General features: G+C 42.4%; 1 protein-coding gene across 1 annotated transcript in view; it reads left to right on the top strand.

Moving 5' to 3' along the window:
• Positions 1-13,518, top strand: part of ALS2 (alsin Rho guanine nucleotide exchange factor ALS2) — a 58,362-nt gene that overhangs the window by 23,628 nt on the left and 21,216 nt on the right. The window contains exons 12-16 of the mRNA XM_014594185.3: positions 2,598-2,663; positions 11,994-12,156; positions 12,503-12,634; positions 12,860-12,988; positions 13,389-13,459. Coding sequence (XP_014449671.1) covers positions 2,598-2,663; positions 11,994-12,156; positions 12,503-12,634; positions 12,860-12,988; positions 13,389-13,459 — 561 coding nt within the window. The remainder of the gene's footprint in view (positions 1-2,597; positions 2,664-11,993; positions 12,157-12,502; positions 12,635-12,859; positions 12,989-13,388; positions 13,460-13,518) is intronic.

Raw genomic sequence — 13,518 nt, 5'->3', positions numbered from 1 at the left:
ATTTTCATAAGCTCTGTATTCATACAAACAATTAATGCATTTTAAACAAAAAACAATAATTGGAAAACTAGCTTAGTATTCTGTTTTTCTTGAGAAGGTTGCAGAGACATAAATGACATCTTCATCCTGGTAATTAAAGACTTGCTTGGCCTCTAATGAACTGAACTGACAGTCTCCCTACAAATATCTTTTACTTAGCAAAAAATGCTTACCTACCCAATGCCCTGCTCCCCAACATATAGGTACATAACAATAATTGTTTAGAGTTGCAGATGGATACAATCTTCCTTTCTTGCTATGTCCTACTGTTCCATGTTTTATTTTTCTTTGATTTGGCTCTGATTCTTGCTATTGGTTAGGGAAGGAAGGTGTTTTTGATTGGGTTAGTCTTGTTCTTATGTTATCCAGGCTGTCTTGTCCTGGTTCACCATCTGCCTGTTGCTGCTCTAACAGCTTGCTCTTTTCACCCCTTTATTACTTTACATCTCTGTGTACTTTCTCAACATCTTGTCCGAGTATCTCTTTTTAGTATTGCAGTAAAGAACATGATTAACATCCCTTGTGTGCCATTAGGTGGGTTTTTGGTTGTAGCTGTGTTGGTTTAAGGACATAGGCAGGTAAGATTCTTTGAGTAGATGCGATTATCTTTTATTAGACTGACTGAGTAGTTGGAAAAAAGTTCTTGGTAAGCTTTCGGGCGCAGTCACTCTTCTTCAGGCATAGAGTTTCCGCTGTTCTGAGACTACAAGAAATGAGAGAAGCTAAAAGTGTGGCAGGATACAAAAAAGGATGAACTTGATATAGACATTGGTTTTATGACACATTACAACCTGCCTGATATCTGATTCACTAGGTACTTGCCTGACCTGACTTTTTCTTACCTTCTCCTTTTTCCCCCCATCTTTTCTTCCCCTCCACTGTTTTGCCCTTTGTGTCCCTGATTTCCTGCTATTTCCTTCTTCACTGAGAGCCTCTTTCTTACCTTGTATCATTACCACTGTAGTGCTTCCCTTTGACCTTTTTTCCCCCCCTGCTTTCTTCCTCCTCCCTCCCCTACTGTACCTTTTTTTGTTTTTTTGTTTTTTTTCCTTTTTACCTATTAATATTTTCACTACATCCTCTCACACTTTGAGCTTCTCTCATTCCTGTTTTCCTGATCTCCAACTATTTCCTTTTTCACTGACAGCCTTTTTTTCTACCTTTTGTATTCTATTGCTGTAATGTCTCCCTTCTTAGCCTTCCCCCCCACCCCTGCTTTCTTCCCCCTCCCCTCTCTGCTTTTACCTTTTTTGGCTTTCTAAATTTCTACCTATTTACATTCTCACTGACATCCTGCTACACCTCTTTAACTTCTCTCATTTTTGGAGTCTCAGAGCAGCAGATACTTCCTATGCCTGAAGAAGGGGGTGACTGCACCTGAAAGCTTGCCAATAACTTTTTTCCAACTGCTTGGTATAATAAAAGAGAGATCACACTTACTCAAAGAGCCTTGACTGTCCTTGTGTGCCATTACACACTTCTTCTGGAGAGTACATATTTATACATCTCCCCATTCCCCTTTCCCTTCCACTCAAGCCACCAGTGTCTGTGCATCCACTAGTGTGTGTGGGCTTTTTAAAGTGCTCAAAGCATCATCAGATCGAGATGATCTCTCCCTTTCTTAACTAGTCCAAGCCCTGGAGTAAAAACTGATTTCCCATTGGTCTCTCTGATTATTAGTAAATCGGGTAGTTTGAAAGCTTTTGTATAACCACAGAGCAAAGGTGCATTTTTGGCAAAATGTCTGATTACAAGCAATGCTTCTGTGGCCTGCCTTGCCTCTCCTGCAGCAGGTGGAGAAGAGAGTACTGTCTATGTTGCACTGAGCACTTTACCAACATAGGATAATGGTGAAGTATTCCTTGGTGTGTATACAGCTATACTGCCAAAGTGTTTCATTTTGCCCAGGATGGGAAAACTCAGACCCACACTGCAGAAAATATTCTTAGCTCGGCACTTCTTTCACATGTTCTTCTTAAATCATAATAGTTTTTCTGTAAGTTCATTGCCTTTAAATAAAATGGAAAAGAGAATTTCTCTGCTTCAGGTTTTGGAAAATCAGTTCCCTTGGCAAGTAGTAGGTGGAGGAAGGCTTATTCATATAACTTCAGTCAAGGTAGCAATTGAAATGACAAGGAAGAAGGATTCCTATCTCTTTCATAAGTAATTCATGAGAAATGAAAACAAAGCATTTTTAGTACCAGATAACCATTTAATGAGTGTATAAACATTAGAAAGTTCAAATACCAAATTTCCAAATTGGTGCAGATGAGTTGCTTTTAAATAGCTATGGTATACATGATGGTCACACTTTATGTTATGGAATCTTGATGTCAGTTTTGTATTAAGAATTTAAATGTGCAAGTAATAATGTATGTTAATCTATTGGGAAACATTACCCTTCAACAACTGTAATATTTTGTTAATAAGTCCTAAAAATCTTTTATTTCTGTTTGGCAAACTTCTGAGATGCATTGATGCTTCTTGTGAGTTTAGGAGGTGGCTTTCAATTTGAAATGAGCTTTTCTTCCCCCCCCCCTCACCCCTTGCTGCCTTAGGTATTGCACATCTGTAACAAACTTTGTGGTGATGGGAGGATTCGCACTACTTGCAAAACCAGCCGTGTAAGTAAATCTTTTTCCTAATATTTATGGATTTTTGCTGACATAATTCAACTTTAGAGTTGAGAGAGAGAGATAATATGCAGACGCATGAAAAATGTGCAAAGGATTTTTCCTAACTCCACTTGCATGTAGGTATAATTTTTTTTTCTTTCAATTTCATACGTGATCTCGATACTAAAACCTGTTAAGTAGTGATTAAAATTGCTTTCGTGATTAATACTACACTGACTGGGAAACGAGAAAGTTCCCAAGCTCTTTGGCCTCCCAGTAGGGATGTGAAAGGTTAAACATTGAAATGATAAGTATGTTTATAATGCTAATGTATTATCAGTTAACATTTAGCACAAGGCACAGTCCAGTGGGTAAAGGAAATGGTGCAGTGTCTCAAGAACAGGAAGGCAGCAGAGCAGGAAGGAGGGAATAGCAAGGGGAACAGAAGAGTTGGGACCTAGTACCCATAGCCTGTGAGGTTAAAGAGGAAAATGACTGACAGCCTAATGACACATCAGTTAAGCAATTAGCTGCTCATTCACAGGTGCTTCCTTCTTCCCAATGGAAAGCCCCTTGCCTGCAGCTGCCACCCCTGGCTTCATGGGTGCTGTGCTTGGTGTTTGCCACCACTGCCTCCCTACCCCCTTTGCGGGAGTGGCTCCTGGCAGCAGCCATATCTGAGCTACTGTTAACCATTTAACCAATTATAATTGCAGGAGGTTAAATAGATATTTTTTTAAATTATATTTACATCCTTACCTCCCAGTTCCTATGTACCACTGTACACCTTTATCAAGGTTTTAACTGAAAAGGAGTATTTGTGTAATCCTGGGACCATCAGCAGCCTGTAAATTATAGATTGGGATTCACTGATGCATTACATTTTTCTGCATCTGCATTCTCTTAAATATTGCAATTTGGGAATTTATCAGCCAGTGTTGTCTCGCCTTGCAATGTGGGAGTTACTTCCTGCAGTTGTTTGGCCTCTTTGAAGCATGTCATAAACCATGTCACTGTGTTGCATTGTTTGAAGCACTGTGGAACCAAGGTAAAGAATTTGTGGGTGTAACTGAGGAAAGATGCTACTTGCTAAACATGAAGTCCCACCATGGAAAAGGAAGAGTTTTCCTCCTTGATTTGCAGCTCTTCATCCTAAATAAACCAGACCTAAAACTGGGGAACAGCAGTAGGTCCATAACAGACCCTGATAATTTTTAATATTGGAACTGCAGATACTGAATTCTTCATGTAGTGTCACTGAATAGTGACAGTTTCTCATACTGTTGCTAGAAACTCTTTAAATTGCTAGCACCTTTTTATTTATTTATTTATTTATTTTTTAGGTTTTGAAATTTTCAAGGAGAAAAGTTGTGGGGTTTTTTGTTTGGGATTTTTAGGGTTTTTTCAGAACTTTCGCTCTAAGACTTGTAAGGAAAAGCAAAAGGCATTCTGTACAGATAATAACCTGATGTTTAGAATAAATCATTCTGTTAGAGCTTCTGTCAGATATTGTCTCAATTGATATTTAATAATGTAAGCCAGTCCATGAATATTTCCTGATACAAACTCATTAGATATAATCCAACCTTTCACAAAAGCAAAATTCTCACTAGAAATCCCTATTGTTGGTAGGCTTTTTTGGGTATATCCTTTGAGAAAATAGGCAAGACCTGTGGTTATGATGGCTTTGTCATTTAATGTCTAGAATGCTTTCTGTGAGAGTGTTGCCAAAACGGCTAGTTTCGTTCCCCTGGAGGCTTGTTCAATTACCCTCAAGGAAAGAGTCACACATACAGGCTGGGTCCATCTAGGTTTATTGTTTGCAAACAGTTCGACCGAGGAGCAGAGAGCTCAAATCAGGGCCGCCGATGAGTCCGGCCTGGAATCACATTTTTATAGCTTATATTCAACAGAGTCTTGACGTACTAGAAGTTTATTGGCTGCAGTACCAGTTCCTAATTGTGACGTCTTATCTTGTAGGCTGTACTTAACTAGTTATTGGTTAATGTGACTTATCAGGGTTAGTACGTGCGCACTCAAAGGTAGAATTGCAGCATGCTCAGAAGAAAAGAGCAATTTCAACAAAGTTAGTTAAACTTTAGTAACTTCTTATCTTAACGTAACCTTAAGGCACTGGACAGAGATGATTTCAAAATGCAAGGCAAGCAGTAAGAACCATAGCTTGGACATTAGACCTCCTGATCTTTACACAAAAGGGTCATAAGATGGTCATAAGACACTTCTATCATATGGTTGTTGCTCAAGCATTACTGCAAAATTATGGGGGCTAACGTCTTTTTTACTACAACTCCCCCCTCAGATGCTTTCTTACTCTAAATTTTTAATAAGTGTCTGCAATAGCCAATTTCTGATAGTGTACAAACATTTCACGGTTAACAACTGATCGAACGGTCCGTCTCAGAAGGGTCATGATGCACGGTAGCCAAAAAAATAGATTAGAGTCCACATTTGTGTAAACGTAACTTCAGATCTCCTACTGGTTCACTTGTCCACTTGTCAGCTTCTTGTTCCCGGGTGTTGTCAGCTTCCGGAGTGACCACACCCTGGGAGTTGGTGTCCTCTGGATGAAAAGGCTTCACTCTTGAATAGTGGGTCCACTTGTCGCTGTTTGATAAGCGGACAGCCGTGTGCGTAGTCAGCAACACCTGATAGGGTCCTTCCCACTTTTCTGCAAGAGGATCTTTTTTCCACTTCTGTACCAGGACCTGGTCACCCAGTTTGAAGTTGTGGGCTGGTGCATCAAGCGGAAGGCTCTGGAAGGATGCAGCAAACCTGTGTAGAGAAGACAAAACAGACTGCAAGGCAATAACGTGTTTCCAAATTTCAGATTTACCAAGTTCTACAGTAACTAGTTCCCTCCATCCTGCTGGCAAGACCCTGGGAGGCATACCAAACATCAATTCAAAAGGTGATAATTTAATTCCCCTATGTGGTGTACTACGAATACGAGTTAAAGCCAGTGGGAGTGCCTGTGGCCATTTCAAATGAGCCTCAATACAAATTTTTGTCAACATAGCCTTCAGTGTCCTATTCATGCATTCCACCTGGCCTGAACTCTGGGGTCTCCATGGAGCATGGAGTTTCCAAGTGATATCTAAAGCTTTGGACACTTCCTGTACTATTTTCCCCACGAAATGACTGCCTTGATCTGACTCAATAGACTCGGGTAACAGAAATCTGGGTATTATCTTGTGGAGTAGCACCTGTGCTACTGTAGATGCGATAGGTGTTCTCGTGGGGTACGCTTCCACCCACCCAGTTAACTGGTCAACTAGTACCAACAGGTAATGGTATCGGCCGGATCTAGGAAGTTCAGCAAAATCAATCTGCCAAGCTTGTCCAGGATATTGAGCCCACGGTCTTCCTCCCATGGGAGCTGGTGGTCTGGCAGATTTTGGATTCACCTTCTGGCAAGTCGGACACTGAGAGACCGCTCTCTGGGCATCCAAATAAAGTCCGGGGGCTACCATTTGACGAGTCAACAAATCTCCCATTGCTGTGCTTCCCATGTGAGTGGAAGAATGCAATCGGTGGAGTATCTCTCCCAGCAGGGCTCGAGGTATCAACACTTTCTCTCCCGGTACGATCCACCATCCCTGTGAATTTTTACTAGCCTTGAGTTCAGCGGCTAGCTTATCTGACCCTGGACCATATTTTACTTCACAATTTTCTAAATAGGAAGACACTTCATGGGCCGTGCCCTGGAACGCTGCCTCTCCTCCTGTTTGTGCTGCCTCTTTAGCTGCCATGTCAGCCTTTGCATTTCCCCTTTTCTGGCATTCATCTGCAGCCTTGCCATGGGCTCTTACATGTACCACGGCCACCTCCTTTGGTAGCCGGAGGGCTTCCAATAACATTATTATTTGTGGGCCATTGGCAATCTTTTGTCCAGAGGCCATGATGAATCCCCGCTCTTTCCACAACAACCCATGGGCATGAACAGTGGCAAAGGCATAACGTGAGTCTGTAAAAATGTTTACCCTTTTATCTTTTCCCAATTCTAGTGCACAAGTTAGGGCCATGAGCTCCGCTGCCTGTGCTGACCATGTCGCAGGGAGCTTTTCTTTCCATACCGTTTCTGTCAATGTCACCACAGCACATCCGGTATATCGCACACCCTGTATCACACTGCTCAAACCATCTACAAAGAATTCCTCCTCCGGGTTCTCAATTGGGTCATTGTTCAAATCAGGGCGAATTAGTGCTGTCTGTGTCAATACTTCTAAACAATCATGACCCGGAGGCCCTGTCTCCGGCAGTAGAGTCGCTGGATTTAAGGCAGTGGTGTGCTTGAAGGTAAGACCTGGATTAGATAAAAGAAAGATTTCATATCTCGATTGTCTGGAGGGGTTCAAAAATTTCCCTCCTTCTCCTCCGAGAATCTGGGGAACCCCATGTGGAGTGTGTATCTCCATGTCAGCTCCCATCCCATTCAAAGGCAAACAATTTCTGACTATATTCATGTAGTGGAATAGAGAAGAAAGCATCTTTTAAATCTAGCACAGAGAATACCTCAGCATCCGCTGGAACCTGGGTTAAGATGGTGTGGGGATTTGGGACTGTATGGTGGTCCACTAAAATCTTTTTGTTTATGGCCCTTAAGTCTTGTACCAGCCTAAAAGAGATTCCATCTGCTTTGGGTACACCCAAGATTGGGGTGTTAAAGGGGGATGATCCCTCTATTAACCACCCATACCTCTTAAATTTTTTCAATTAGTGGCTTCAAGCCTATTCGAGTGGCTTTCTTCAGAGGATATTGTTTGACACACACAGGACCTTCTCCTTCCCTCAGGGGAATTTTTACAGGGTGTACATATTTTGCTCGGGCAGGAGTTCCGTCTACCCATACACAGGGATCCACATTTTCTAAAATCTCAATCCCTTTGGGTTCTGATCTTGTCTCAACTGTCCGTAAAGCCATCTGGTAGTTTGAGCCTTGCTTTACCGGTAATTGCACTACGATTTGATCTTCACGGAAGAAGATTTCCGCTTGCAGTTTTGTTAGCAAATCCCGTCCCAATAGTGCTACTGGGCAGGCAGGTGATACTACAAATGCATGCTACAGTTTATTATTCCCAGTCTTCGTGAGGAGGGGCTTATATACAGGCAATCTGATCCGTCTTCCCTCTATCCCTTCTACCATTACATACTTTCCGCTTCCTTTAGCTAAAGGGGGTTTCACAGGAATCATTGAAAAGGTGGCCCCAGTATCCACTAGGGCCTCATAATCTCTGCCACCTACCCTAATCTGTACCATGGGATCCTTCCAGGCGTTTGCCCGTAGGGCGGTGGCCTTGAATCCCTGGACCCTTCAGCTAGAATCTTCTCCCGAGGATTCCGCTAGCATCTGGCGGTCCCCTCGTTGGGTTTCCCTCTTTTTATCCCGTAGCTTAGGACAATCTTTTTTCCAATGTCCTTTTTCCCGGCAATATGCACATTCATCCGGCTGCGGCCGACCTCTTCCTTTCTTCTGCCCCCCCTCTGGTTGTCCTTTCCATCCTCCATTGCCATTAGTACTCTTGCTTAAGGCGGCTGCTAGCATGGCCATTTGCTTCTGTCCACACTTCTCCTCCTTTTCTGCTATTTGATCCCGGTTCCCATAGACTTTATACGCAATTTCCACTAGCTCTGAAAGGGGTTTCCCTGGTCCTCCTTCAACTTTTTGCAACTTCTTCCTTATATCTGGGGCCGCCTGCCCAATAAACAACATATTCACCATGCGGTGATTTTCTGAAGCCTCAGGGTTTATTTCACTAAATTTCTTAAAGGCATCATACAACCGCTTGAGGAAGGCTGAGGGAGATTCATCCTTTCCTTGGCGGACCTCGCATATCCTGGAGAGGTTTGGTACCTGTGGTACTGCCTTACCCAGAGCTTCTACTATAATCCCCAGATATTGACGATTCAGATCTCTCCCTTCCTCTGAGTCGTTATCCCAGTTGGGACTTTCAATAGGACATACAGCATGCAGGTCCCCTCCAGGGGCTACTACCCGCTCCTCAGCTATCTTATCCGCTACTCCCTGTACCATCCGCCTTTCTTCAGAGGTCAGGAGGGTATGCAGCATCATTTGAACATCAGCCCAGGTAGGACGGTGGGTTTGCCCTACTGACCGAAACAGATTTTGCATCTTATCGGGGTCTTCTCTAAAAGAAGGATTTTGATTCTTCCAATTAAACAAATCTGACGTGTGAAAGGGTACGTAAACGAAGGTTGTTCCCCCACTTCTCCTGGAGTCACTACTTGTCTCATGGGACAATTGTAATTGGTGTAATTGGGGTTCTTGTTACGGGAACTCCGGGGGATTTTATCGTGCCAGGATTCCATGAGCTTTAACGCTGATTTGAGCTGAGCCAGCTCCTCTGGGAAGCTGTCCGTTTCCTCATAAGGGGGAGCTGTTGGTAGGAGATTCTCTGGGTCTTTTCCCTTCTTTTCTCCTGAAACCCTGAGGCTACTTAGGGGTGCTACTGAGGGACTTTCTGACCTCTCCCTGCCCAACAAGTCAGGATCCTCTTGGAATGATGAGGATGATGGTGATGATTCCTGGAGCTGGGGCTAGAGTCCGTCTGAGATGATGATGGTGACTCCTGACTCCTGGAACTGGGGCTGACAGGTGACTGTGTTCTAACTCTGTGTCCTGGTCCCTGAATCAGATCTCCCTCACTACCAGAATCAGGAAGGACTTGGGCTGTTCTCCCAGTGTCTTTTGCCAATAACATCTTACACATTTTCTTTTTACACTTCTGAACCCATGGGGGAACAGGATTCATTATAGCACTTATCCAACAATCTATATATGGCCACTGATCCCGGTGGCCGTCCCGGGTTATCACATTTGAAACTGCATTAGCTAATTTTACATTGTAAGAACCAACTTCCGGCCATCCAACCCCGAAAGTGGGCCATTCCTTCTGACAAAATATAATCAAGTCATCCTTTGTCATTTCTATTCTATAGTCTCCCTTAAATTTACCAAAATTCCTCAGCATGCATCCTAATGGGGAAGCAGAATCTTCTTCTCGGGAGCTACCCGAACCCATTGTGTCGACCAATATACAAATGCACTCAGGTCCCTGTCCGCTGAGTCACGAGGTTTCAGCTGAGCCCCCTTGCGTTCAACTCTACCTTGTTGGGCAGAATCGGTGCGGCTAGGCTCAGCTATAGTCTCAGACTTGGTCAGCGGCTCATTTTTCTAAAGGGATTCCCCGGATCCAAAATCCAGACCAATATGCTGGATACCAAAACCAACACTTAAATCCTCAGGGCTCCCCAAATTCCCTTAGAGACCATTCAATTGACACAAGGAAAGCGAATACTCACTCTGCTGGACCCCTGGCGCCGTCTCTTCGGACCCACTCAGCCTGGGTGACTCGTTCAAAGGAGTGCCTTTGACCTTTCAGGTGCCCGACTCGCGGACCCAGGGGTCGTGACGGACTCCAAGATCAGTCCGGTGGCCACTTCACGACTCCCCTTTGCCGATCTCGTCGTGCCCCGAAGTAGTCCAGAGGGCTCCTGGCTGGCTTGCCAAATTGTTGCCAAAACGGCTAGTTTCGTTCCCCTGGAGGCTTGTTCAATTACCCTCAAGGAAAGAGTCACACATACAGGCTGGGTCCATCTAGGTTTATTGTTTGCAAACAGTTCGACCGAGGAGCAGAGAGCTCAAATCAGGGCCGACGATGAGTCCGGCCTGGAATCACATTTTTATAGCTTACATTTAACAGAGTCTTGACGTACTAAAAGTTTATTGGCTGCAGTACCAGTTCCTAATTGTGACGTCTTATCTTGTAGGCTGTACTTAACTAGTTATTGGTTAATGTGACTTATCAGGGTTAGTACGTGCGCACTCAAAGGTAGAATTGCAGCATGCTCAGAAGAAAAGAGCAATTTCAACAAAGTTAGTTTAAACTTTAGTAACTTCTTATCTTAACATAACCTTAAGGCACTGGACAGAGATGATTTCAAAATGCAAGGCAAGCAGTAAGAACCACAGCTTGGACATTAGACCTCCTGATCTTTACACAAAAGGGTCATAAGATGGTCATAAGACACTTCTATCATATGGTTGTTGCTCAAGCATTACTGCAAAATTATGGGGCCTAACGTCTTTTTACTACAGAGGATCTCAAAGCACTTTAAAAATGTATACTATCCAGATGGTTAGTCTTGTGCTGAAGAAAAACAGCTTTCTCTCCCAAGAAGGCTTTTCCCCCCTTAATGCTTCTTAAATAAGAGGGTTCTTAAATCCCATGGGCAGAATTAGGCTAGATATTCATTTGATATTTGTGAAGCAATATCTTATTAATCATATTGAACTCAAGGAGTCCTGCTGTGCAGTTCTCCAGGCTGATTCTTTGTTCTCTGTAGCCTGCCATCTAGGCTCTTGTTCCTCTCGGGCTTCCAGTTCAAATAGCTCCTAGATGGAAAACTACTTTGACGTGTCATACAAACATGGTTGTATATGGGTTTTTGGGGAGTTGTAGGGTTTCCTCACCAAAAAACTTTTGCTTGCAATTGCATTGTCTTTAAAATCGATTCCCTTTTCTCTGAAGTAAATTAGTTTTTTACTTTGGGAAATCAGACTAAAGATTATACAGATTCCATATTTATTTTAGAAGTAGGATGCAACTTGCTTCAACGGTAGAGGTGGGGAAATTGTTTAACCTCCCTGGGCAAGAAGGTTACAGTGTTGTAGCCATGATGATCTTAAGGAAATGTAAGAAGCAAAGGGTTTTTCTTCAGGTCTGTTTATGCCCAAATGTGCCTCTCCCAGCATACAGTAGGTCCAGTAAAAAAAAAATACTGCCAATAAAACCTTGCTGCTTGGACAGCAAGGGGAGGCAAAATATTATCTACATATGCCTGGGGAACATAAGCACAAATTGGGATTTTTTGGGTGATAACGTTATAGGCACACTGTTTTGATAGGGGGTACAAAACCGTTTTCTGTCTCGTATATCACCTGACCAGTTGGGAATCTAATGATAACAGCAACAAATTACTCTCCAAGTAAGAAGCTAGGTTAACTCTTCCCTTGGCTCTCTCACTTCAATGAAGAATGGGTTTAGTGTCAGAAAAAAAATTGCTCGCGCATACTTAATTAATTTACTAAGTCCAATATGTTTATAATGTTTTCTTAAATTATAGTGGAAATTGATGCTTCATGCTGTTCTCTTCTTTGGTTTATTTATTTGTTTTTAAATATTCCCTGTTTTGGTCTTTTTTTTATGATTACCCAGAAGAGGACTCTGTAGTAAGAGCTATAGTCTTATATGCCAAGTGTTACTAAGGCTTTTATCCTATCATTCTTTCCCCCTCTAGCGATTTCTTGAGTAAAAACGAGGAGCTGCTACAGAAGCTGTCTGAGACTAACGAAGAATGCATCCAGTTGGTAGAACTGCTAAATACCTTGTTTTTCTTGCCAGTCAGAAGACTTCATAATTATGCTAGAGTTTTGCTAAAGCTTGCTACCTGTTTTGAAGTGGTAAGATGTCTTTATCTCTTCCCAGTATTACAGTGCTTCTGAAACTTAATTGGAAGTAGCTTGTTTGTTGCATGCTGCTCTTTGATTTATATGAAGAGCCTCAGGTAGTGAAGTCATATAAATTTTATGAACACACTTACCACTCTGCTTTTAGTATTCCTTGAACATCTTTCATTGAGAACTCCATTGCATCAACACTGCATAAGTGACAGAAAGCAGACTGGCTACCTTTTGGTGTTGCTTTTAGTGACCTGATGGAGATGTTGTGATGGTGTAATGAAAGTATTGGTATTGGACTCTGGTGTCTCTCAATGTGTGTGGTGTTTTGTTTATTTTTCCCCATTAGACATCTTCAGAATACCAGAAGCTTCAGGATTCTAGTTCTTGCTATGAGACTCTTGCTATCCACCTTGGGAGGAAAAGGAAAGAAGCAGAATACACACTGAGCTTTTGGAAGACCTTCCCTGGGAAAATGACGGTATGCTCACAGCGGTCAGTTGATTTGCTACTAGTGTCATACTGCAGATTCCCATTAACCTAGTTTCTGAAGTCACTGTTTTCTTCCTCCATTTCACTGACTTGTTCTCATCTTCTACAGCACTTCTAATTTTAGAAAGACTTGGCTATTGCTGTAATTAACTTATGGTAAACTAACATCCTCAATATCAAGAATGACTTGATCACTTTCTGATCTTAACTGTAGGATTCCCTGAGGAAATCAGAACGTCGGTTAATCTGTGAAAGCAGTAATCGGGGGCTGGTTTTACAGCATGCTGGAAGGTTCTCAGTGAACTGGTTCATCCTCTTTAATGATGCTCTGGTCCATGCACAGGTGAGAACATGCTAGAACATAAATGTTTCCACCTCAGCTTAATGACCGGCAACTTTTGGATGTGATTAATTTCTATCTTTATTTAGGTTTTTTTATGCTGTTCTTTACAATGGTATTCAATGCCAAAAAGGGAGAAATATTTCCTGTTTTCCAAAGGTTAATTCAGTGGATTATTTCAACCATCAAAAATACTTGTACACCCTGGTCTTTATTTGTGGCCTGGTTTGTTGTGGGTATTTGAAGCAGTAGTTTGAATATTATTGGTTCACTGAAATCTATCTCAATCCTATCCTCAGATGGGGAGAGGGTATATTACAAGGAATTTGGGAAGGGGGAAACTGGCATATGCTCAGTGAGGTTTCTTTTCTTTTTTTATTTTTGCCTTTTTTCCTGCTTACAGTTCTCAACGCACCATATTTTTCCCCTGTCCACAGTGTGGGTGGAGGCTGTCTCAGAAGAAGCTGGGAATGTGTGAGTATTTCTCTGTAATCCAAATTTATTTCTAATCATGGTTTTTTTGTTTGTTTGTT

This window comes from Alligator mississippiensis, chromosome 4 (assembly GCF_030867095.1).
Source record: "Alligator mississippiensis isolate rAllMis1 chromosome 4, rAllMis1, whole genome shotgun sequence".
In the NCBI taxonomy this organism is placed as follows: domain Eukaryota; kingdom Metazoa; phylum Chordata; order Crocodylia; family Alligatoridae; genus Alligator; species Alligator mississippiensis.
This window is presented reverse-complemented; position numbering and strand designations above follow the sequence as displayed.